The sequence below is a fragment of the Cetorhinus maximus genome, chromosome 24 (genome assembly GCF_964194155.1).
Source record: "Cetorhinus maximus chromosome 24, sCetMax3.hap1.1, whole genome shotgun sequence".
Classification (NCBI taxonomy): domain Eukaryota; kingdom Metazoa; phylum Chordata; class Chondrichthyes; order Lamniformes; family Cetorhinidae; genus Cetorhinus; species Cetorhinus maximus.
The window spans coordinates 40,137,490-40,164,651 of NC_135902.1; the positions used below are offsets into that span (position 1 = coordinate 40,137,490).

Genomic DNA, 27,162 nt, shown 5'->3' on the forward strand with positions numbered 1-27,162 from the left:
CCACAGCAATGTGGTGGCTCTTAACTGCCCTCTGAAATGGCCTAGCAAGCCACTCAGTTCAAGGGCATTTAAGAATGGGCAACAAATGCTGGCCTTTCCTGAGACACCCACATCCTATGAAAGAATAAAGGAAAAAAAAGCCAGTTAACTTCCTGCTGTGAAACTTTTCCCAGCTCTAAAAGATGAAGATCTTGCCTGCAAGAGCTCTTCAGTCTCAGCAGCATCACCTGAAGTAGGAGTCACTACTGCGACTGCACTCGGCCTGGGAGCAGCCATCAATGGAGGCCCCGCTAATAAGCTAAGTGGGACATCACTGGGGTCAGTCAGGCAGGCCCTGGTGAGAGGAGGAAGCTGGAAGGGGTCATTGTGAAGGGCATGGGGATGGGTGGTTTCTTTCAGTGGGGTGAATCTTGCTACAGGCAGGGCCCACTATGGTGCACAGTGTGCCCGAGCAAGAGACCCTGACCCCCAAGCCTGCAGGGAGGCCACCAGGGTATATCTATCCCATGTGGCATATGGCCCCACCTCTCTACCTCCTCCCCCCCAAAAAACAGCTGATAAATACCAATCAAGGGGATGAAGTCCTTAAATGCTCCTTAATTGACCACAAGGGCATTAATTGGCCTCTGGGTGGGAAGGCCAACCTTTACCTATCCTATGCTTGACTTAATCAGGGGAAATCAGGAAGGCGATGGACTCTGCATCCCGCGCCTCCCCACCCAGTTATATGGCTCCTTCCACCTCCCATCCCACTTCGCCAGTGGTTTGGTTTGTGGTGGGGAGGGGGAGCTAAATTCTGCCCAGAGTGCTGATCTGCCTCAATGATCAGATTAACTTAGTGTAGAAATGCTGCTCCTTCACACTGACTGGCATTGTAACTGAATTAAGCTTGTTTACTGTTCATGTTATCAGCAGTCAAATATTTTGAATATAACATTTGCAGACATTGACATCAAAAAGGGAGTACAAAAAAATTTGTTGACGGTCATTTGATATTTCAAAGGAAACTGATGGCAAGACACTTTTAGTGTGTGAACTGTCTTTGTTTAAACAGCTTCTTCAGTTATCAGCAATACTTCTATCAATGTAACTTCAGGTTAGAACACCAATCATGATTATAAATTTGTATAGCATTTAAATAGCGATTACTTCTTTATTGCACTTCTAGCTCAGCATTTAAATAACCTAAGCCCCGAAATTGTCTACTGCAATTTCAGCTAAGGCACCTTATTAAATATTTATATTCTTGAACACATTTTATTTTTGACAGGATTTTAACAGTGTCCAAAGGCTTGGAAAGGCATTTATTGAATTGTACTCATCTGGAAACATGCTTTACAGAAACTGGAAGGCACATGTGTTCTGCAGTAAAGAGAGTGATGTCTGCATAAAGATGGACTTTAATGTGAGAGGCATTGGATGCCTGAAAGTAGGTGGCGATCTCTCAGACCAACTGCAAGTATTGTGCAGAGCACTGGAGGAATGCCTTCAGGGGTGGTGTGAGTTTATTGAGAAGAGCCGAGAAAAGTTCTACTATCTGAATTACTATACCGCAGAACAGATAGTGTATCTGTGTTCAGAACTGGGACGCTTTGCTGCCGGGAAGCCTTTGTGTAAGCAAGTGATGACAATGTTATCATTCATTAAAACTGACTGCACTGCGAAGGACGTCAGAAGTGCGATGCCTCAGTTAATTAAGTTGCCTGAGATTTCTGTAGATGAGGAGACAGATGTCTTTGAGTTGAAAGCTGGGGAGAGTGAAAGTGAGATTGAAGAGATTGATGTAGATTTGATAGAATTTGATCTGCCAAATACAAGTTCATTTCAGTACAGTACAGAAAGAGTTTATGTTCAGAAACCTACTCAGAGGCATTACGAGAAGCATGATAATGAATTAACAAAGCGCAAGGCTGTTGAGCCTGCTGAACTTCAATACTCAGAATTTGCCCAATTCCAACAGATTGAGCCTGCAGAATCAATATGTGAGGAAATGCATGATGCTGGTGTATTAGAAATATCTCCCCAAATGGAAAATGCAAGTCTTTCTGAGGAGATTGCACTACTTTGGAACAAATTTATGAAAAACATGGCCGCTTTCTTAATTGACCACTTAGATATATTAGTTTTTGGCAAGCTACTTAGCCGCCTCTCGGGTACGAATGAGACAAAAGTAAGAAGGCAGCTTCCTCCCTCTCTGTATCATGGAAGACCGAATCTCATAGTCTGTGCACAGCCCGAGATCTTTAGGGCTGCTTTATGTGTCTACATGCAAAATCAAAGGCAGCCTCTGCCAACCTATGATGAAGTGCTTCTTTGCTCCGAGGAAACAACTTATGAAGAAGTAGAAGTGTTCTTGCGAAGGGCCTTGAGCAGAGGATCTCATGAACAGAAAATCTATACGTTAATTCATGCTGACTGCCTAAGTTATGAAACGAGTGTTAGATTTGGAGAGTTATTTGAGGAATTGATGCGTCATTGCAATCCAGTTTATCAGTTTGTTGTAATCTGCGATGCTAAACGCCAGCACTGCTACATCCCATCCTATCTTAGTCATTACAAAATACCTGCAGGGCTGAGTGTTAAAACAGATGCCGTTCAGCAGTACCTGGTATATCATTTCACTGTCTCTGCGAGCCAGACGTCTGCAGCCCAGCTATTCCATGACCGACTTTCTGTCAGAATCGTATCGTCCAAAAGACCTGGAGTGGGTAGGTACCAAAATCTGTACTTCTTACCTTATCTTTGCACTCTTATAATATTCGGGATTTAGAAGCACACCCAACATTTGTGGGAGTGGCGAGACAGAGAGAGAAGGGGGACAACATGGGAAAGTCTATGATTTGGTGCAGAAGAATGAGGGAGACTTAATAATTGGTAAAAAACAAATTGGGAGTACATTTCCAACTCATTCCCCACCGTACATCTTAATGCTAATCAACTTATATTTCTCTAAACCAACACTAAGAAACGTCATGCATGGGTTGCCATGGCATTGGATTAATAATCTTCTACTGTCAAACAGAATTTCAGATCAGTCAGAACTCAATGTCCAAATTCCAGCTGTCTGATAATTCTGAGATTTGCTTCTCCACAGGAAAGTCCCTCTACATTGACCGATTGCATGAAAAACTGTTACAGCGCTATCCTGGAATCAACAATGCTCTGAAGAGAATCCGATTAATTGAGCCTGTGATCGATGAAAACCGGATAGTTCAAATGTTGCACGACCTTTCGTGTGATTTTCGATGGCCAGTGATATTCCATATTGATGCAGCACCTGTAAGTCATCATCAAAGCTCATGGCCCTGACGTTAATGGGAGGGTGTGGAGAAGGGAGGGTGTGGAGAAGTGCGGGACAGTGAGGAGACACCCCATCAAAACTAGAAACGCAGAGCCCCAGCCTAACTCGAATAGTAAGTGGGACCCACTTTGTTCCTGTGTAAGTCCTATTCACCTACTCAAAAGAGCATCTTAACTTCAGGACCCAGGAGAAAGGAAGTAGGTTTGGAGGGGGTAACTGAGGTGCGTTCTTTTAACTGCACCCCCTCCACTCAATTTCCACCATGGTGAGGTCAGTTAAAATCGGGGTCATGTTCCTGTAGACAATAAGGTCTATTTTCAGTAGTTAATCTTCTCCCTGTAAATGTCATGTAATTTGTACATGTTCTGCAGATTTTTTTTTAGCTCAGCGATCTGTGGATCATTCCTCTTGCAACACTATCACCTGCTTTCTAACCTCTGCCCTCTTAATTGAATTTTCATGAGACAAAGCCTTGTGTGAGATTCTTTATATATAGCTCATCGATAGCAATCTCCTCCTGTCTGATATAGATCCACTCCTCCTGTCTGACATGTATCCACTCCAAGAAAGTTGGACTTGTCTACTGTGCTTAGAGTAGTGAGGAGCCATTTGTGTAAGACCAACATCTGGGGATTCTTGATGGTTCGCCAATTCCAATTTTCTTCAAATGATCAAAGATGGAGGATGACAGAGCCTCTATGCATGGAGTGTTTTAAATAGCATCATCATTGCACACTGTTGCTTTTCTGAAAAGCATCAAATTTTTGCCAAGATCCAGTTGTTCTTTCAAAATATGAAGATGTTCTTATTTGGAACTGAACATTGATTTGCGTCAGTGTTTAGGTTAATCTCTATGGTTGTTTTCTTTATCTAAGGTACGGAAAAGATTGGAAGAATTCCTTTTCAAGATCCTAATATTAGGATTCCTGAAGAACAGTCAGGGAAGAATCTGGAAACGCAGCACAGCTGATCTGTACATTGTGGAACATCTGGATGCCAATGAATTCCTTTATAAACCACAAACTCAGCAGGTTGTTTAGACTACAGTATTTTCAAAGCAATATTTTGCGGTTAAAATTTACACCTTGTGGTATCTTTTAAGGTTTGACACACACAAATTATATCCTCAGTGTGCACTTTATACAAAGTCTCTTTAAATGGGTTTATACTTATCTAAAAACACACACAAATGTAATGTGAGTGTGTTAAGTACTCATGTGAGCTATGCCAATGGAAAGCTCCATCTTTAAAACATAATTTAAAGTGAAACAGGACAATCTTTAAATGTTTTCTGTAGCAATACTTAATTCTCTGTTCACCTGATGTCTTTTGGCTGGAGGTTTGCCATTAAAGCAAACATTTTCAAATTAAACAGTAATTGTACCTGAATTGATGAGACACTCACCCAGACAAGCCAATAAAAAGATCAGATTAATATCAGCAAAAAAAATGTAATCACAAGCTGAGTGAACTGAATAATAATTTCTCATAAAATATGGTTATAAATTAATAGCATAATATTTATTCCTATCACTTAAGGCCAACAGCAATGGTTTCAATATATAGGTCACTATTTAGTAATTTTCAGTGTTATGGGAGATCCCCTACTTCATAAAATTGTTATCTTCTCTCCGAAATTCTCAGCAAGTTAACCTGTCACAATTATGGAATCGAAGTATGTCCTATTCACCCATTTCTGTGATTGTTGTTTTGTCTATACTAACAAATAATAAAGCTTTCTTTTTGTGTAAGGAAGAGAAATACGCACCTTAGATTAAACTTCTTCTTTCCAATCTTTTTTTGCTTGTAGGTAAATGTGGGACTTCTGGGTATCCTACCAACAATTCACTGCAGAACACCAAGAGAAGTTCGTCAGTTTGAATTAAAAAAGCGTGAAGGCACTGTCCTTAATATTTTAGACCCGTTAATGGATGAGGAGGAGTTCGTCAGTGAAGCCATTCAGAGACCCTACCAATATCTCCGTCAGTTCAGTGTAAAGAAAAACATTGATCAATTAATGTATAGAAAGCATAGTGTTGAAGGAAATCCTGCTGAATGTCTAACTTTACTACTCCAATACTGTGGACTAAGGGATCCTTCCTGGGCAGAGTTGAGAAACTTTTCTTGGTTTCTGAACCTTCAGTTGAAAAACTGTGAGCGATCCATGTTTTGCAACCCTTCGTTTGTTGGGGATACCCTGATCGGCTTTAAAAACTTCATTGTTGAGTTCATGATTCTCATGGCTCAAGACTTTGCAACACCATCCATGAATATTTCAGATGAAAGCCCGGCTTTCTCAGGCCCCCAAGCAGATGAAGATCTACTTCCGTATATAATACGGAAAAGATGGGAAACTCACCCTCATCCATACATATTTTTCAATGCAGACACATTTTCCATGACTTTTCTTGGTTTTCATTTGAGAAGAAATAATAGAATGGGATTTGATGCCGTGGATCAACACACTGGTGAGGTACTGAGAGGAAGCATCATGTCTTCGCAACTTGAAAGTGGGCTCGGCATGCAGCGAATAAGATTCAACGAGGATGTTGATGGTCTTACCAGAGAAGAGAAAATCCAAAAGCTCAGCCGGGTACTTGGTGTGGAAAAAGCAACAGATCCGGATAATACCTATGAACTAACTGCAGACAACATGATGAAAATGCTCGCCATCCACATGCGCTTTAGGTGTGAAATTCCTGTCATCATCATGGGGGAGACTGGCTGTGGAAAAACAAGACTGATTAAGTTTCTTTGCGACTTACAGAAAGGAAAGCATAATACAGAAACTATGAAACTAGTTAAGGTCCATGGAGGCACAACAGCAGCGACAATCTATGCAAAAATTAGAGAGGCGGAGAAGCTTGCCATTAAGAACAAGCACAGGTATGGCTTGGAGACGGTCCTCTTCTTTGATGAAGCCAACACCACAGAAGCTATCCATGCCATTAAAGAAGTTCTCTGTGATAAAACAGTTCAAGGTAAAGCAATGAAATGCAACACTGGTTTAAAAATAATTGCAGCCTGCAACCCTTACAGAAAGCATTCTGAAGATATGATCCAACGTCTGGAAATGGCTGGGTTGGGATACCGAGTTAAAGCAGAGGAGACTGAAGACAAACTGGGAAAAGTGCCTTTGAGGCAGCTGGTTTATAGGGTGCAGCCATTGCCACCAAGCATGATTCCATTGGTGTGGGACTTTGGTCAGCTGAGTGACAAAGCTGAAAAGGCTTACACTAGCCAGATTGTGCAAAGATATATCCAGAGCCACAAACTTCCTTTTCTGCATACTAAAACCATAATCAAGGTCCTAACAGTCTCACAGCAATTTATGAGGCAAAAGAAAGATGAGTGCAGCTTTGTGAGCTTACGAGATGTAGAACGAAGCATGAAGGTTTTGGTGTGGTTTTTTTGTCATAGAGAAAACCTATTTAACTACCCAAACCCAAATACAAATATCTTACAGGCTCTGATATCAGCACTAGGGGTCTGTTACTATCCCTCACTATTGTGCAAGGAAGCATATTTAGAAACCATATGCAGATTTTTCCCTGAACCTTATGATTCGCCCAATGAAATTCAGGCTCAGATTGTCCGCTGTCACGATATTTTCATGGGAAATATAAAAACAAGAGAAACAATAGCAAAAAATGAGGCTTTAAAAGAGAACGTTTTCTTAATGGTCATTTGCATTGAGCTGAGGATCCCACTGTTCCTCGTTGGAAAGCCTGGCAGTTCAAAATCCTTGGCAAAAACGGTTGTGCTGGACGCCATGCAGGGACAATCTGCTCACTGTGACCTATTCAAAAAGCTGAAACAAGTCCACATGGTGTCCTTTCAATGCAGCCCCCATTCAACACCGGAGGGGATCATCACCACCTTCAAACAATGCGCACGTTTTCAGCAGGGCAAAAACCTGGATGAATATGTTTCCGTGGTGGTCCTAGATGAAATTGGCTTGGCTGAAGACTCTCCACAGATGCCACTGAAAACTCTTCACCCGTTGCTGGAAGATGGTTGTGTTGACGATGACAATCCACTCCCCCACAAGAAAGTAGGCTTCATTGGAATTTCCAACTGGGCCTTGGATCCTGCCAAAATGAACCGTGGGATTTTTGTTTCCCGATTGGATCCATGTGAGAAAGAGCTCATTGACACGGCCAAAGGAATATGTTCATCCAACCATGTTTTGCTACAGAAGGTGCAGCATCTCTTTCCCATCTTTGCCCAGGCATATTTAGAAATATGTGGAAATCAAAATGGACAGTTTTTTGGACTTCGCGACTACTACAGTCTTGTAAAGATGGTCTTTATTATAGCTAAGAAGACAAAGTGTGAACCAACGGAGGAACAACTAGCCGACACCATTTTACGGAATTTCAGTGGTAAAGATGAGTTTAATCCACTTGAAATTTTCCTCCCTACTTTGGACTCTGTTCCTCAAACAAGCACACTGGAGATGGTGAAGAAAAATATCAAAGCAGATTCCAGTGATGGAGAGTGTCGCTACCTGCTGCTCCTCACCAAGAACTACGTTGCCCTTCAGATTGTACTGCAGCATGTTTTCCAAGATCTGGATGACAAGCCGGAGATTATATTTGGGTCCAGTTTCCCAAAAGATCAGGAATACACCCAAATTTGTAGAAATGTAAATCGAGTGAAGACCTGCATGGAGACTGGGAGAACGGTGATACTTCTGAATTTGAAGAACCTGTACGAAAGCCTTTATGATGCTTTAAACCAGTACTACGTGAACCTTGGAGAATACCAATATGTGGATCTGGGTTTAGGAACACATCGTGTCAAATGCAGAGTGGATAGAAAGTTTCGGCTGATTGTTGTTGAAGACAAGGATGTCGTCTATAAACAGTTTCCCATTCCCTTGATCAATAGACTTGAAAAGCACAGCCTAGACATGAGCACTGTGCTTAATCTCCAGCAGCAAAGCATCACCAAACAATTGGAGCTATGGGTCAAGGAGTTTGTGTCAGTGAAAATGAGTCGTGATGGAGCGCAAGGTGGATTGATGTTAAACCCTTCAGAGGTGATCATTGGATTCCACGCTGATGCATGTGCAAGTGTATTACTGCAAGTCCTGGACACTGCAAACCTGAAAAGTGAAGGTACCTTTGAAGACCCTCGAACTATACTAAAATCAGCGAAACACCGACTTCTCAACTGTGTGACTCCAGATGCTGTGGTCCGTTTAAAACACTCAAAACTCGGGGGTCACGAAGTCAAGGAGCAGTGGGAAGAATATTTTGTTCAACAACGCCATAGGTCACTGAGTGATTATATTCACCAGCACCTTGGAAACGCAGAGACGCGACGGCACAATTTTGTTGAGGTAATAATGTTGAAATTTGTACATTGAAGGAATTTCAATATTGACTCCAGTTTGGAGATTACTCTGTGTAAAAATGTGAAATCAGATTATGGGATCTCAGTTACCATTCATAAATGCTTTCAGAAATTTTAGATTTTTGTTTACATTTCGATGTTGAAATGCGACTGCTTTAAAAGGCTGGGCAGAACGCATCCAAATCATTTGCATTTGATTTATATCTGCAGTTTGTGCACCCTTTGCAGCTGATGGAATTTTTATTCAGTTAATAAATCTGGAATATAAAGCTAGCCTCAGTAATGGTGACCATGAAGCTATTCTTGATGGTTGTAAAAATCTATCTGGTTCCCTAATGCCCTTTTAGGAAAGGAAATCTGCCGTGCTTACCCAGTCCGGCCTATGTGACTCCAGACCCACAGCAATGTGGTTGACTCTTAACTGCCCTCTGAAATTGCCAAGCAAGCCACTGAGTTCAAGGGCAATGAGGGATGGGCAATAAATGCTGCCCATGATCCCATGAAAGAATAAAGGCAAAAAAAGTCAGTTAGTTTCCTGGCTCCATAGTCATGCCCTTCCCGGTTCAAATTGAGTCCAGTCTTCACAGATGAATCAGCCACAGCATGGGCAGAGCAAATGGATTGAAATCAAGCTGAAGGTTGTTCATTTTAAGAGGAGAATGCAGCATTGACTTACCAACCGTCATGCTAACTAAAGTACTGCTGTTCCAGGTAACAACATTTTCGAGGCTGCTTACCAAATCAGACATCAAGGTAATGGCCAAGGAGCTTGGTAACAATGTGGGAAAATTTCTGCTTCTGTTCCTGCACCAGTTCGATACGGAATATTCATTCTGCAAAAAAATCAGGTCTGTACTCCTGAGTTTGCTGCAATCATTAACCACGGTGGCAATTTTCAACAAAGTAAAGATACAATCAAATCTCGTATTATTTTAATTAACATGTCCAAGAATTGTGGTGGGGGGTGGAGGGGGAATTGACCCTATGCAATTTCAGAAAATGTGGAATATCTGTGTAATCCAGAATTAATACCTTAATTTCGCTTTTTTGGTCAAATGCTTATGTGTCTTATACTCGCAGAGAATCGTTTCAAAACTCAAAAACTGAAGTCCGGGTGTTGCTGATACAGATGGATACCGAGGAATCCTCTCTGAGTTCAGAACTGATTGCTTCTGCCAAGTAAGTACAAATGGTTTTAAAATCAAGCAGGAATAACAAGGTGCTACACAAGGAGTCCTGGTTTGGCTGGATCCAAAACTGAGCGGCTGTACTGTCAAGAAAGATTTAACAGGCTGGGGCTCTTTTCTCTAGAAAAGGGTTGACCTGATGGAAGTCTTTAATATTATGAAAGGGTTTGATGGGGTCGATGTAGAAGAGATGTTTCACTTGCGTGCGAGACCAGAACTAGGGGCCAAATGTAAAAGATAGTCATTAATAAATCCAACTCTACCAAAAGAGTGGTTAGAATGTGAAATTCTCATCAATCAAAAGGACTAGTTGAGATGAATAGCATAAGTGCATTGAAATGGAAGCTAGATAACCACACGAGGTCAAAAGGAATAGAAGGATATATTGATGGCGTTAGTAAAGATGGGTGATAGGAGACATGTGTGCAGCATAAACAACAGCATGTTGGTCCGAATGGCCTGATTCTGTGCTGAAACTAATTTCTAATATTTTACTTGTCAAGATTTTTAGGAAGTTGGTTGATTTGAGTAGCGAAAGATGGTTATGTTTAGAAATGTTGGAACTTTGGTTTGCATTAATATAAATTTAGCCCTTGTGCATCGTTAAGCAACCAGTCCCATTCACACTTGCGTCAGTGGCTCCAGTTAGAAAATATCAGATATTGAGGTGGATGCTACCGGCAATCTCAAAGTTGCTCATTTCTTGAGAATCATTTCTGGAGGAAGTTCTCTGCTATGATTTTTATTTTTGCCCTTAATGCAGTCTACTCCTGAAAAGCTGACTTCATTTTTTACAATAAGAACTTTGAATTATCCACTAATTTGAATCAAGCAATGTAATTGACACAGTGATGTGGAGATTTAGGCATGAATAGGGTCAGAGTTGTCTTTTCCTGATGCAATCCAGGGGAGCATTTAGTAAATAATACAATCCTAGCCCACCGATTTCTAATTATTCATGTTTAATGGATGGAGAATTACTGCCAGGGGATGCGCTGTTTCATCATCAGCACGCCCAGCATTACAATATTGTTTGGCAGCCATCAGATAATTTGAATTATACAACTTTGAACTGTAGGAGTGGCTTGTGCCTCACAGCTGGGTGCTGTATGATATGATTTCCTATCTGAAATTTGAAGTTAAGATTTTCTATGTTTCTTTCCAGATACTGCACAATGAACGAAATGAATCTGATGAACTCCACAGCAAAGTCAAATTGTTACGTGTATTTTATCACCAAGCTCTCTAGAATTGCCGGCGGATCGAAATATATTGGATTTCAAGGAGGTGTGTCCAACAGAAAAGAAGGCACTGTTTTGCCTCTGGGCAATAATGGCACTGTCTGGTGTGAACTGGAAGGATTTCTGTATTGTATTTTAGACAGAGAACTGAGAATGATACAACATGGAAGGAGGCTGTTGAGCGCATCATGTGTGTGCCAGCTCTTTGACAAAGCTATCCGATTAGTCCCACTCCCCTGCTCTTTCCCCACAGCCCTTCAATTTTTCCCTTTTCAAGTATTTATCCAATTCCTTTCAGGCAGCGCATTCCAGAGTGTAATAATTTGGTGCATGAGATAATGTCTCCTCTGGCTCCACTGTAGAAGCAACATTCAATCTTTACACACAAGTCCTAAAGTCGCGACCAATTTTAAGTTGTTGCAGTATGAGTGTAGGAACTGACTGATGAGAGACAGAAATACTTGCAACTTTGAGTAGTGGAGCAAAGGTGCTACTGGAGGAGAGGCACAATGCCATTAAGTAGCAAGCGTCAAGTATGGGCTGATGTACCACGAGAATCTCTGGTCTCTGAACAAAATCGCTGGAAATAACTAGCAGGGCACTCAGCGTCTGCAAAGAGAATTTTAAAAATTACATTTAGTGTTGTTGCAATACTGTTCAATCTTGACTGTGTCTTGATTACTGTGCAGGTCAGTGGCTGTCTGTCCACATTGATGATGTGACTGAATCAGAGGAGATGGCATCGGATATATCTGCATTCTATAACACGACTATCAGTGAACTGTTTGCTAAGGCTTTGGGTGTACAAGGAGGTAATTTATCGCTTATGTCAGTGTGAATTACATTCTGCTTCCTGCATTGAGTGTGCACTGAGGAGCGTGTTACAAAGCAGTAACATGTTGATGAGCTCAGAGTAAAGCTGAAGCAATGTGCAAATGCCTGAGACCCTCTCTGTGTGTTTTGTTGTTTTGAAGTGTAATCGTGGGCTTTTGTTATCTTCAGTGCAGGAAGAATTTTTAAAAAGTACTGAGTGCATAAAGCTTTAAAAGAGAAATTGGGATACTGAGGTAAGACCTATCTAGGCAATCATTCGCCTTGAAAGCATATTGCATATCGTAAAGATGTGCAGCAGATTTAAAGGACAGCAAGGCCTAGACTTCCTATTAGACTGTATGGAAAGCGCAGCTAAGTTACAGTGATAGACATGTAACATACTATGATGTTAATTCATAGATTATATTAGTTAACGAGACCTATAAATATTAAATAAAAACAGAAAGTGCTGGAAAAACTCAGCAAGTCTGGCAGCTGGGGGGTTAACATTTCAAGCCCAATGTGACTCTTCTTTTGTACTGAAGAGAGGTAGAAATGTGGGTTTTATGCTGTTGAGGGCCAGGTAGAACAGAAATGTCAGGGATAGATTAGAGGGCGAGAGAGGTTAAATGAGAAAGGTGTCATGGAACAAGAGGCAAAGGGAGTGGTAATGATTGCAGCGAAGAAACAAAGCGTTGGTCCAGAGTAAGTGTTAATGGCGAAATAAAGGACAGCTACGTGTGGAAGCATAAACATGAAAGCAAGATGCAGCCTGGCACTTGGCAAAAAATGTAATCAAAATGGAGGACAGAGTTCACGGTGTGAAGTTGTTGAACTCAGTGTTAAGTCCAGAAGGCTGTAAAGGGCCTAATCGGAAAATGAGGTGTTGTTCTTCCCGTTTGCCTTGGGCTTCACTGGGACATTGAAGCAGGGCGAGGACAGAAATGTGAGCATGAGAGCAAGGTGGAGAATTAAAACATTTGGAGGGTCGGAGTCACGCTTGCAGACTGAGCAGAGGTGTTCCGCTGAGCGGCCATCCAGTCTGCGTTTACTCTTCCCAGTGTAGAGGAGACCACATTGTGGGCAGCAAATGTAGTGAACTAAATTGAAAGAAGTACAAGTAAATCACTGTTTGCCTGGAAGGAGTATTAGGGGTGGTGGACAGTGGGGAGAGAGGAGGTAAAAGGGCAGGCTTTACACCTCCTGTGTTTGCATGGGAAGGTGCCATGGGAACGAGATGAGGTGTTGGGGATAATAGAGGAGTGGACTAGGGTGTCACAGAGGGAACAATCCCTTTGGAATTATGACAGGGGAGGAGAAGGGAAGAGAAGGTGTGTTTGGTGGTAGCAGAAATGATAGAGGATAATCCTTTGAATGTGGAGGCTAGTGGGTGGAAAGTGAGGACAAGGGGAACCCTACCATGGCTCTGGGATGGAGGGGAAGGCATGAGGGCAGAGGCGCGGGAAATGGGTTGGACACAGTTGAGGGCCCTGTCAATCACAGTGGGGGGTAATCCTTGGTTGAGGGAAAGGGAAGACTTGTCAGAAGCACTGCTGTGGAAGGTAGCATCATCGGAACAGATGCAACGGAGGAACTGGGAGAATGGAATGGAGCCCTTATAGGAGGCAATGTGTAAGGTAGAGCATTCGAGATTGCTTTGGAAGTCAGTGGGTTTGTAATGAATATTAGTCATCAGTCTATGCCCTGAAATGGATAAGGAGAAGTCAAGGATTGGAAGAGAAGTGGAGTATCAGAGATGGACCATGGTGAGAGAAGGACGTATTTTGGAAGCAAAATTGATGAATTTTTCCAGTTCCAGGTGAGAGCAGGAAGCGGCACCAATATAGCCATCGATGTACTGGGAAAAGAGTTGTGGGAGGGGCCTTGAGTAGAACTGGAAATAGAAATGTTCCACATGGCCACAAAAAGCCAGAAATAACCAGGGCCCATACGGGTACCGATAGTCACACCTTTTATTTGGAGGAAGTGAGGTAAACTCGTTCAATTTCTTTTATTCATTTACGGGATGTGGGCATCGCTGGCTGGGCCAGCATTTATTGCATATCCCTAGTTGCTCTTGAGAAGGTGGTAGTGAGCTGCCTTCTTGAACCGCTGCAGTCCATGTGGTGTGGGTACACCCACAGTGCGGTTAGGGAGGGAGTTCCAGGATTTTGACCCAGCAACAGTGAAGGAATGGTGATAAATTTCCAAGTCAGGCATGAAGGGGTTTTCCAGGTCGTGGTGTTCCCATGTGTCTGCTGCCCTTGTTCTGGATGGTAGCGGTCGTGGGTTTGGAAGGTGCTGTCTAAGGAGCCTTGTTGAGTTTCTGCAGTGCATCTTGTAGATGATACACACTGCTGCCATTGTGTGTTGGTGGTGGAGGGAACGAATGTTTGTGGATGGGGTGCCACACAAGCGGGCTGCTTTGTCCTGGATGGTGTCAAGCTTTTTGAGTGTTTTTTTAGCTGCATTCGTCCAGGCAAGTGGACAATACTCCATCACACTCTTGACTTGTGCCTTGTAGATGGCAGACAGGCTTTGGGGAGTCAGGAGGTGAGTTATTCACTGTAGGATTCCTAGCCTCTGACCTGCACTTGTAGCCACAGTGTTTATATGGCTAGTCCAGTTCAGTTTTAGGTCAATGGTAACCCCCAGGATGTTGATAATGAGGGATTCAGCGATGGTAATGCTATTGAATGTCAAGGGATTGTGGTTAGATCCTCTCTTGTTGGAGACGGTCATTGCCTGGCACTTGTGTGGCATGAATGTTACTTCCCACTTGTCGGCCCAAGCCTGGGTATTATCCAGGTTTTGCTGCATTTAGACATGGTGTGCTCCAGCATTTGCGGAGTTGCTAATGGTGCTGAACATTGTGCAATCATCAGCGAATATCCCCACTTCTGACATTATGATGGAAGAAAGGTCATTTCCTGTGGAGAACAGGCTCAGAACAGGTGGAGGATGGTGGTGATGTATGGGGATTGTTTGGGCCTCTGTTCAAGGAAGAAGCGGAGAGTTCTCAGACCGTGCTGGTGGGGGATGGAGCTATAGAGAGTTTGGACACCCATAGTGAAAAGGAGGCAGTTGGGGCTGGGAAACTGGAAATTGTTGAAATGACTTAGGCATCAGAAGAATCATGAATGTGGGTGGGAAGAGACTGGACAAGAAGAGAAAAAATAAAGTCAAGATAGGAAGAAATAAGTTCAGTGGGGCAGGAACAGGCTGAAACAATGGGTCTACCATATACTTTATATACTGTAAATATTATCTTTTTTGTCCAGGGAGCTAACTTATTCATCTACTTTAGAGCTAATTTATTCATCAATGCTAAAGGTGCTATATATATTAAAATTGTTGTAATAAAGTGTTGCAATGTTTAGTGCTGAACCCACAGATAATGACAGGATGGAAAAAGTGTATTAGTGGCCTCTGGTGGCGAGTATCAGAAGTGTAATAGTTCAAATTAATCCCCGAGTTCAGGGTAGAACCTTAGTAGGCATCAAACCTTCATCCCCTATGTCTTAGTTAAATATAGAATGATCAGAAATTTTTCTGATCCTATCTGAGAGTATGACTGTGGGATGTTGTAAATTCTGTAGTTTCTGGCATTCACAAAACTCTGCTGTCTTTTTACTTTAGAAATTAATGGTCCGAACACTGTTCCAGAAGATGATCAACAAGCCAAAAAGCTTATGGTACAAATTATTTTTATTTAATAAACCTTTGCACTACAAATATTGTTTTCTTCGCCATCATGAACTAAAAAGTGTATTAAGAGGGAGAATGTTTACAGTCAGTGATAAGGTGCTTTATTTGACAGAAGTATTTATTGTCAACGAATGTTTCACGTAAGATTATAATTTAACAAATCATTTAGGGCACTTAGGAGATAGCTATCACCACTTGCCTAAAATCAGGTACTGAAAAATTCTCCCAAATTGCTCCAGTTTCTCAACATTGCACTGTCCCTCTAACACTGAGAAGCAGCCCCCCTAGTTTATCTTAACATCTTCCTTAAACCCTGTGCTCTGGTTTTGGTTCCCAAAGAGTCTTGTCCTTTTGGGTTTGTTTAATTTCTTGGTGCCAACAGATCAAAGGAACAGCTACACCGTATTGCATGTTAAAGGTATGTTAATTATATTGTTAGGGTACACAGGTGAAGGGCACTGTTTAATTAAGTACTTTGAGCACATATAAATAGGAGGTAGCTGGGACACTGGGAGTGTGGGAGAGAGCTGTAAGACTGAACAAATTTCAATAAACTCTCTTAATAAAGAAAAGCTCTGTGCTTGGTTTCAACTTAACTAACCGGCTTGGACTCTGTGAACACTGCATCCTTGATTCCCTCCCATCTAAGGTGCAGCCATCAACAGAGCTCACGCCCTCACACAAGTGGTCCACGCTCATCGTGTCAGATGTGATTCAGCTGTAGTATACCCACTTCTGGGTCAGAAAGTTCTTGGTTCAAGTCCCACTTCAGATACTTGAGCACCCAATCCAGGCTGACACCTCAGTGCAGCAGTGAAGGAGTGCTGCTTTGTCAGAGATGCTGTCTTTCAAATGAGGTGTTAAACCAATGCCTCTGGGGATATAAGCAATCCAATAGTAGCACTCAAAGACAAGTGGGGAAAGTATCCTGATGTCCTGGCCAATACTTATCCTTCAAACAACATCACTAAAACAAATTATCTGGTCAGATCTCATTGTTGTTTGTGTGATCCCACTGTGCGTAAATTGGCTGCTGTGTTTCACTACATTGCAACCATGACTCCAGTTTGAAAAGTACTTGACTTGCTGTAAAGCACATTGGGGATCCAGAGGATGTGAAAAGCCTAAAGAAATACAAGTTCTTCTCAGCTCCTTCTGGGATTTATTTTTTTGTCATTATTTATGAACAGTCAAGGCCGAGCATTCTCAACACGACATTCCTGTTACAAAGCTGCATACAGAGTGCCATCAGTAACATATGTGATGGGAAAGATGGATCCAGTCGAAATACTGAACGTGTCCAGATCCTCCTGGATCTCCTGAGAGAAGAAGGGAAATGTGAGGGTGAGCACCAGAGCCTGGATACTGTATTATAGAAAATGTTTACATTTTGATAAAGCAAATTCCTGCTGTAAGTTTAGCATTGTTACCTAGCAGCTTCAGCTTCACTCCATCATGAAACTTGGAGTGCAAAGTTTCCCTGTCATGAAAAACCCAGCTCTGACTCAATTGAAGTTGCATTTGCATCATAATAACAAGGCATGAATGCGTCATTAATTAATGCCTTGCAATAGGCGTTGAAAAATATCTCTTAAGGGAAGAATGCTAAGTCGCAATCTTAATCAGTTAAGATTGTGACCATTTATAGAGATCAGCAAGGGATGAAGGGCACAGAATAATCAATAAAGTGAAAGGTTGGTGTCCATATCAGGTTGGAATGTCACTCTGCAATTAGTTGCAAAAAGTCAGCCTTTGAACCCTGTGAGCGGTTTTTAACCCCAGCCCAGGCAAAGAATATCTTTATAACCCCACTTTGGTCACTGATTAAATTCGGGAAGCTCCCATAGGAGAGGAATGTGTAACTCAGCAACAAGTTATCTTTGTATAGCACCTTTAACATAATGAAACATCGCGAGGCATTTCACAGGCTGGGCCTTAAAATTTACTATTTATTTAATTGATAAGAAATCTTCAGTTGACACTATTATTTTGTGTGTCATTGTTTACCAATAAGGTCACGTGTTGGTCTTTGTTTAACATGTACTAATACAATGGGATTGACCAGAGTTTGGCTGTGGTAGGTATTACTGCATCGGACAGTTTTAAAGTGTTGTTGCAATGTGACTGATCATTGTCCATAACAGTACTTTGCTTTTATTTGTTTATATTAAAACACTGCAATAATGGTCTGCATGTGTTTTTACAGCACAGTTTTTGAGAACGGTGAAGGAGAGGCTGATGCTGCAGCTGCAGGAACAGGAGGAGATATCACCAAATCCAAAAGAGTGGATGTGTAATGAGGCCAAGAAAATTGGTGCTCTCCAGGAGGGCGGCACATTCAGGTAACTTTGCAAGCTGTGCTGGATGCATATGCAGATGGACCTATTACTCTAGATATAGAGGGTTACTGTCAGAGCTTGTACTGCAGCTACAGAACATTGGTAGCACTGAGTGCTAGAGCCCGACCTGTTATGCATTCTGTGTTGACTCCTATTGCGACAGATATAGCCCATGTGCTTCCTGCTGATTTCCTACTGTGCCTTGTTCACATGAAGCAGAACACTTACTGCAGGATGATATACTTGAGCAATCTTAAAGGAGAACAGTAGTGTGGATATCATCTCAACTCCAGAAGGCTCACTTTTCTTAGCCACCACCACAGTGAGCTGATGGATAAATTGTTTAAATGATGGTAGATGGTCTTCACAGTACAGTTGCTGGTTCCTATTCGTCTAGAGTCCTTTTCCTTCTCCAATTGCAGAATGTTTAATTGGTGCTTTGGATTGTTTGAGAATGGGTGGATTCCTTGCATCTTGGAATTCCCTTTGAAACTTAATAAGCAGTGAATGTTGCTCAAGTTGCACTACTAAGGATTGCCTTGTGTTTTATTTTTGTGCCGAATTTCTGTATCTCACTCACTTATCCTGAAACGCTTCATCCAATTCAGGGTTGCAGGAAGTCAGAGCCTATCCCAACAGGCAATGAGCACGAGGCAGGGTACACTCAGCACATCATATGCACACACACAGCACACACTGGGGGACAATTTACTGCAGCCAATCCCCCTAACCAGCACACCTTCGGATGGTGGGAAGAAACCAGAGAATTTCTGCATCCATAGGTACAAGTTCAAAAATTCCTGTGTAGAGCCAGTGTGTCTCGTTGTTTTCCCCACTGAAGGAGATGGTCCATCAGTAGGGTAGGAGTGTGACAGCTTCTACCTGACACAGACAATGGGGATGGGGAGGGTGAAATTCAGTTTACTGGATAGGGTTGGGGTGTGCAGTAGTGCAAGGTAGCAGAGCAATTGCTCCATGTGTAGTCCATGCTGGCAGAGGCCTGAGTCAAATTTGGCTCTTTGCGTACCTCCAGGGGTGCCTTTAAGGTCCAGTGGTTTGGCTGCTCAAGATGTGGTAAAGTTAGGCTGGGGTTTATCTGTTTTTTCAGGTGCAAAGCACGTGGCTATGAATTGAATTTCTCCTCAGCAAGAGCTGGGAGTCCAGGGATTTGTAAATGGCCCCATTGATACTTCCTGATATCCTTCCAGGTCAAGAGGTTTAAGTCAAAGCAGTGGGTGGATGGCAAGAAAGGAAAAAAAGGCTTGCATTTAAATTTCACCACCACCAGACATCTCAGACACTTCAATATACTTTTTAAAGTGTAGTCACTGTTGTGACGTAGGAAACACAGTTCCTAATTTGCATTTAGCAAGATCTCAGAAACAACAATAATGACTGGATAATCTGGTTTTTGCAAAGTTGATTGAGGGATAAGCATTGGCCAGGACACTGGGGATAACTCACTCACTCTTCTTCGAAATAGTGCCATGGGATCTTCTACATTCGCCCGAGCAGGCCGATGGGACCTCGGTTTCTGTAACTGCGTTCAGTTTAATATGAATTCAGGGGTCTTTAGTGCAACCTTGCAAACAAGTGCAACTTGGAACTGCGTGTATATCTGGAAGTTTGGTGAGTGGGGAGTCAGGTGAGGAGGGGAAGGAGCTGTTCCTTTCCCTTTGCTTTTGCTTTTTCTAACTTCTGCACCCTGTAGGAATTGGTTCTTACTCTACTACAGGGAAAGAAGCTAGCTGTTTGGTTAGTATCCGGTAAGTGGTTAAGTTCTATTCTATTCCTAAGGTTTAAAATAGTACAGGAACTGGTGGTAAGTTTAATAAAATATATATAAGTAAGGAAAATGAATAATTGAATAATATAATTAAGTAGTTAAGTAAAACACATTAAGGATGGCAGGACAGGTGGTGTGTCATGGCTGCAGCATGTGGGAGCTCCTGGATGCCATTGCAATCCAGGGAAAACACATCTGCAATAAGTGTTTGCACCTTGAGGAGCTTCAGTTCAGTGTCATTCAGCTGGAGGCCGAGCTGCAGGCACTGCGGCACATCGGGAAGGGGGAAAGTTACCTGATGCTTTGTGCCAGGAGGCAGTCACACCCCCTGATGTGGTCAGGGACTTGAGGGTGTGACTGCGAGTGAGGCAGGTAAGGGGATCCAGTGTGCAGGAGCCTCAGCCTTTGCAATTGTTTAAGGTTCAGCTTGTTTGGATGAGAGTGGGGTTGTAGAATGTATGAGCTGACTGTCCATGGCACCGTGGTACAGGAAGCCATTCAAGTGGGGGGGAGAAAAAAAAGAAATGTAGTGGTAGTAGGGGCAGTATAATGCAGGGGATTGACACTGTTCTCTGCAGCACAGAGTGAGAGTCCAGACGGCTTTGTTGCCTGTCCGGTGCCAGGGTTTGGTACATCTGCTAAGGGTTGGAGAGGAACTTGCAGCGGTAGGGGGAGAATCCAGTCGTGGTGGTCCATGTAGGTACCAACAACATAGGTAAGACTAGGAAAGAGGTTCTACATAGCCAGTATGAGGAGCCAGGCACTAAATTGAAAACAGAACCTTAAAGATAATAATCTCTGGATTATTGCCTGAACCATGTGCAAATTGGCATAGGAATATAAAATGAGAGAAATGAATGCGTAGCTCAAAGACTGGTGTGGGAGAAGTGGGTTCTGGTTCATGGGGCACTGGCACAAGGAGTGGGGAAAGTGGGGCTGTACCACTGGGACACTTGAATCGTAATGGGACCGGTGTTCTAACGATCTGCATAAATAGAGAAGTAGAGAGGGCTTTAATCTAAATAGTGGGGGCAAGGGATCAAATTTGGGAAGATGTGTTAATTCAAAGAGTAGAGACAAGGCAAGAGAGAAAGGTATTAATGTGGGAAATGATAAGCAGACTGTGACAGGAAGGGACAGATAGTACAAATCTAAGAGTAAATCAGCAGATGAGGCTAGAAGTTATAAATATAACAGAAGGACAAAACTAAAGGCTCAGTATCTGAGTGCATGTAGCATTCGAAACAAAACAGATGAATTGAGAGTGCAGTTAGAAATAAATAAGTATGATCTGATAGCCATTACAGAGACATGGCTGCAGGATGACATAGCTTGGGACTTGAATATTGAAGGGTACATGACATTTAGGAAGGACAGGAAGCTAGGAAAAGGTGGAGGGGTGGCTCTCTTAATGAAGGATGGTATTAGCACAATCGCGAGGACTGACCTAAGATCAGCAAACCAGGATGTAGAAGCAGCTTAGTAGAGATGAAAAATGATAAAGCCAAGAAGTCACTTGTGTGAGTGGTGTATAAGCCCCCTAAGAGTAACCATAGGGTAGGACAGGGTATAAAGGAGGAAATAATGGGAGCTTGTCAGAAAGGTATGGTGATAATCATGGGGGATTTTAATTTACACATAGACTGGAAAAATCAGATGGGCAAAGATAGCCTAGATGATGAATTCATAGAATGTTTTCAGGGTAGCATCTTAGAACAGCACATTCTAGCACCAACCAGGGAGCAGGCTATACTAGACCTGGTATTGTGCAACGAGATAGAATTAATTAATGATTTTATTGTGAAGGCACTCCCAGGTAGCAGTGATCAAAATATGATCAAATTTTACATTCAGTTTGAGGAAGAGAGGACTGGGTCTAAAACTAGTACTTTAAACTTGAATAAGGGCAATTATGAGGGCATGAAAGCAGAGCTAGCTAAAGTGAACTGGCAGTTTAGGTTAAGGGATAGGTCAATAGAGATGCAGTGGCATACATGTAAGAGGGTATTTCAGAACACACAGAATAGATACATTCCAACGAGAAAGAAAAATTTCAAGGGGAGGACCCGCCATCAGTGGTTAACTAAAAATTTAAAGATAGTATCAAACTTAAAGAAAAGCATATAATTGCGCAAAGATTGGACAAAATATAAAAAACAGCAAAGAATGACTAAAAGATTAAGAAGGAGGGAAAAATTAGAGTACGAGAGAAAGCTAGCTAGAAATATAAAGGCAGACAGTAAGAGTTTCTGTAGGTATTTTGAAAAGAAAAGTATTAACAAAGTGAGCATTGGTCCTATAGAAAGTGAGCCTGGGGAATTAATAATGGAAAGTAAAGAGATGGCAGGTGAATTGAACCAGTATTTGCATCAGTCTTCACTATAGAGGATACAAGTAATATCCCAGAAATAGCTGTAAATGAGGAAATGGAAGGAAGGGAGGAACTTGAGAAAAATCACAGTCACCTGGGAAGTGGCACTGAGCAAATTGGTGGCGCTGTGGGGTGACAGGTCCCCGGGTCCTGATGGATTACGCCCTAGGGTCTTAAAAGAAGTGGCTAGTAAGATAGCTGATGCGTTGGTTTTAATTTTTCAAAATTCACTAGATTCAGGGAAGGTCCATTCGATTGGAAATGTGAAATTGTACATTTTGGCAGGAAGAATAAAAAAGAAGCATATTGTCTAAATGGTGAGAGATCGCAGCGCACTGAGATGCAGAGGGATCTGGGTGTCCTGTGCATGAATTGCAAAATGTTAGTATGCAGGTGCAGCAAAAGCTAATAGAATGCTATCATTTATTGCGAGGAGAATTGAATACAAGAGCAGGGAAGTTATGCTTCAGTTATACAGGGCATTGGTGAGACTACATCTGGAGTTTTGTGTACAGTATTGGTCTCCATATTTAAGGATGGATGTAAGTGTGCTGGAAGCAGTTCAGAGAGGTTTACTGCACTACTACCTGGAATGGGTGGGTTGGACAGGTGAGGCTTGTAACCACTAGAGTTTAGAGGACCAAGAGGTGACTTGATAGAAACATATAAGAGCCTGAGGGGTCTTGACAGGATGGATGTGGAAAGGATGTTTCCTCTTGTGGGAGAATCTAGAACTATGTTTAAAATAAAGGGTCGCCCATTTAAGACAGAAATGTAGAGAATCTCTTTCTCTCAGAAGGTAGTGAGTCTTTGCAACCCTCTTCCTCAAAAGGCAATGAAAGCAGAGTCATTGAGCATTTTTAAGGCAGAGCTAGATAGATTCTTGATAAGCAAGGGGATGAAAGGTTATCGGGGGTAGGAGGAAATGTGGAGGTTGTAGTCAGATCTGCCATGATCTTATTGAATGGTGAAGTAGGTTCAAAGGGCCGAGTGGCCTATTCCTGCTCCTACTTCATTTGTGCGTATGTTCGTACGTTTGATGTCTCATCCGAAAGATGGTACCTCCAACATTGTATCACTCTCATTGCTGACTTGGGGTGGCATCAAGGGGAAATATAAATAGGCAATTCTCCTGTATGAATGGAAAACATTATCCCGATGTTTTATTGGGAACAGATATTAAACTGGTTAATCCAACACCTGGTAAATTCCGGGATAAAAATAATGCATATGTGAACGTAGTATGAGAGCATTAAGTGTTTGTACATGAAGTTTGCTGAATGGAAATTCTATCCACAGTGTGCATATTGACATCTGCAGTGGGTACAATACATATTGAGTGGGTGCTTCAGTTCCTTATGGGAATCTCTAGGATTTATTTCAGCACTTCACACAGGTAGAAAGCTCATGATGGAAATTGTATTTCATTCCACATTTACCTCTCCTTTATGAACTAATAGTACGTTACATGTGTTGTTGTATGGATGAGGCCGTGTGCTAGGTTCACTGCCTGGCAGGCAAAGATCTATGCTGCATTGATACAATGTGGGAAATCCTGACCAACAGCTTTTGAAAGAATGGAACGATGTACTTGAAAATATAACATACAGTTGATTTCACATAAAAGAGAGAACCAGTTTTTGTTTCCTATATACACATTAATTTTCTTTACATTGATATTATAGACACACACTATGGAAGTGCATTCAGAAGACGGTAACTCCCAAACTGGCCCAGATGATTTCCATCCTAGACAGAGACTATAACCTGAATCTTTTGGTGGATCCTAAAGTGAACATAGAGATTAAAGAGCTCTGGCTTGACATCTTCAATGATTTCCAGATGTTGAGAGTATCTCACCAGGCAGGGTAAGAATGACTTATTCAGGTGTTATGTATCTTTTAATGTCACTAGTTTGTACCATGATTCGAAACTGTTTTTATTTGTGTAAATTAAATCCAGTTATTGTGTATAACAAAATTATAATTTGAAAGTGTATATTTTCTGATCAATATATATACTCACCATTTACAGATTATGAAAGCTTAATGACCGATTTTCACCTTTGTAACTGAATTTGTTCACTTTTGGTCCAAATGTATGGAGTCAAACGTCAAACTTGATTGAAGTCCTTGTTACACTCTGATCTTCTGCTGCTTTGTATAAAGGACAACATTTGTAGCGGCTGAAGTCTGCTTCACTGTGTGTGTGTGTGTGTGTGCTGTTCGTGTGTGTGTTTTTATAAGTGTGTGTAGAAAATGAAAAAAATGTGCTTAAAGTATTAGTAACAAAAGGACAAGACAAAGACCTCAGATGTAAAGGCAAAATACTGCGGATGCTGGAAATCTGAAACAAAAACATAAAATGCTGGAAAAACTCAGCAGACCTGACAGCATCTGTGGAGAGAAAGACAGAGTTAATGTTTCGAGTCTGTATGACTTCTTCTGAAGAAGAGTCAACAAGGCCTCAGCTGTCCTTGTTTTGTTCCTTACATTATCACGGTGCGGTAATATAAAATGGCATTCTTTTTCCATTAGGCCAAAGGCAGAAGAAATAACAGTCGATCACAAAGTGAGTAAAGGACATGCAGAGTTTCCCTGTGCTACCCCTTTCAGCTGGCTGATCAAGGAATACATTGACCAGTTGTGGGTTGAATTCCAGTATTTGGAAGGTAATGCTCATTTTAAACTCAATCCATTAATTTCCGCTTCTGATCCATGGTATCAATCCTATGCATGTTTTAAAATACTAGGTGATCGAACTTGACTGTTTGGACAGTCTTGGCCAAGTAGTTAAATGTTTGACTGATAACAGGAGCTCAACAGAAATCACTTCTGAGGTTGTGAAAAAATTGATGTTTAGGAATTGCTGATGGAAGAATACAGTGCTACTTTATATTGCTTCCCTGTTTTATTGAGTTACTGGGACCATGTACAAGCATTCTACATGTATCACTTTTCACTGTTGTCGTCTTGTGTACTTGTCTGTCCAATACCAGTTTCAGCACTGAAATTAGTCATCTATTCACTGTACACAGGGTGGACTGGTTTTCATGAGATCCAATTGGGATCAGTTTTAATTTTACAGAAATATTTATTTCACTTCACTATTTGTAATTGTTGCTGAAAGCCTTTTCAGGAAAAATTACAAGAAGTGTCCAACATTTAATCATCAGAATCCTAGTGAGGTAGAGTTGAAAATAATTAACATTTAAGCAAACTTTTGGTCATTTACTTTAAATTCCGCCCATACATATTGGAAATTGTTCTCAAAATAACCACAGCTTTTCATCTGTATAATAATCAGAAAAATAAGACAATACTAAACACTGCATAGAATAAACAGTGCAAAAATCAAGAAGTGCTTTTCACTTGCTTATTCTTGGAATATTATGTTGTGGAAAATCCATTAAGACTTCAAGGGGTCCATTCTCAGTGGGAGTTCTTCCTGTTTACGGGAACTTCAACTTGTGAGCAGGAAATTCCCAAAATCTTTCCACAATGTGAGTATAGCCAAAACAGATTATTCAGAATTTTCAAAGATGTCCTGACTGCATAAATAATGCACCTTTTCCCCTCTTTTTTTCTACCTCCAGAAGGGTTTTCCAAATGTTTACTTAACTCAAACGCCTGATTACTGAACAGTTAATCTCTCTGGAATTCATTTTTTTATTATTTCACAGGATGAGGGTGTCGCTGACTAGGCCAGCATTTGTTGCCCATCCCTAATTGCCCAGAACATTTGTATGTTTTCAGAATCTTTCAATTGATATCCCGAAGTTGTGCCTCATCAACCCCCTCCCATGCTATTGTTATCTCCTGACTGAACAATTTCAACATTCCCCTAGCCAACCACCCATCTTGAACCCTCTGTAAACTTCAGCTCATCCCTTACCCTAACTTACATAAAGTTCCGTTCACCCATCACCCCGGTGCACACTCACCTGCACTGGCTCCTGGTTGAGCAACACCTCAATTTTAAAATGTTCATTCTTGTTTTCAAATCCCTCCATGATCTCTTCTCTCCCTATCTCTGTAACCTCCTTCAGCTCTACAACCCTCCGTGATCTCTTCCCTCCCTATCTCTGTAATCTCCTTCAGCTTTACAACCCTCTGAGATCTCTGCCCTCCTATAATCCTGCCCTCTTGTTCATCTACAATTTTAATTGCTCAGCCATAAGTGGCTCTGCCTTCAGCTGCCAGGCCTCAAGCTTTAGAATTCCCACCATAAATCTCTCCACCTCTCTGCCACTCTCTCCATCTCTCTGCCACTCTCTCCTTTTTATGATGCTTCTTAAAGCTTAATTTTTTTAACCAAGCTTTTGGTCACCTGTCCTAATATCTCCTTCTGTGACTCAGAGTCAAATTCTGTCTGATAATTTTTTAGTGCCTTGGTATGCCTTGGTATGGTTTATAATATTAATGGCACTATATAAATGCAAATCTTTCTTGTATTTTTATACATCAACTTGCATTTATTACTAAAGAATCAGCACATGTTTTAGATTTTGTTTGACTGGTTCTCTATACGATCTCAGTGTAACATTTTAAAATATTCCTCTCATACAGGGTCAGCTGACAGAGACAGGGCAAAAATGCTGAAATTTGTTGACAGTTTTAACAAAAGTAAGCTCGGAGAGTATTTGGGACGTCACAGCGAAGAATCACAGTGTGACCTTGGTCAGCGGTACCTAACTGATTTTATTTTGATGACCATAAATGGCTCGTCGTTTACTCAAGTTCAGGTAAATCTGATAGCGGTTGGAAAAAGCCTACAATGTTTCTTACACCCTTCCTAACTAATCATTTAACTGGGCACATAACATGTAAATTGAACTTTCCAGTTGCCTCACCTGCTTATGCCCCTAATATCCCACATCAGCTGGAATGGAAACAATCACTTGTGGACCCCTCCACAGTGTGTAACAGTAAGACTGCTAACTGCACGGACACATACTTAACTGAACCAAATGGGAATCTGAACCTCATCTCATCATATATAGTGCTGGAGTGATGACACCATTGTTTCCTCATTGACCTTAGAGGAACAATTTGT

General features: G+C 41.6%; 1 protein-coding gene across 1 annotated transcript in view; it reads left to right on the plus strand.

The window, feature by feature from the left end:
• LOC144699829 (E3 ubiquitin-protein ligase rnf213-alpha-like) overlaps nt 1-27,162 on the plus strand; it is a 158,955-nt gene that overhangs the window by 69,659 nt on the left and 62,134 nt on the right. Inside the window, exons 29-42 of the mRNA XM_078571116.1 lie at nt 1,271-2,708; nt 3,095-3,279; nt 4,177-4,332; nt 5,112-8,648; nt 9,374-9,510; nt 9,743-9,841; nt 11,015-11,136; nt 11,780-11,902; nt 15,543-15,598; nt 16,802-16,955; nt 17,818-17,953; nt 23,793-23,975; nt 24,645-24,778; nt 26,676-26,851. Coding sequence (XP_078427242.1) covers nt 1,271-2,708; nt 3,095-3,279; nt 4,177-4,332; nt 5,112-8,648; nt 9,374-9,510; nt 9,743-9,841; nt 11,015-11,136; nt 11,780-11,902; nt 15,543-15,598; nt 16,802-16,955; nt 17,818-17,953; nt 23,793-23,975; nt 24,645-24,778; nt 26,676-26,851 — 6,636 coding nt within the window. The remainder of the gene's footprint in view (nt 1-1,270; nt 2,709-3,094; nt 3,280-4,176; nt 4,333-5,111; nt 8,649-9,373; nt 9,511-9,742; nt 9,842-11,014; nt 11,137-11,779; nt 11,903-15,542; nt 15,599-16,801; nt 16,956-17,817; nt 17,954-23,792; nt 23,976-24,644; nt 24,779-26,675; nt 26,852-27,162) is intronic.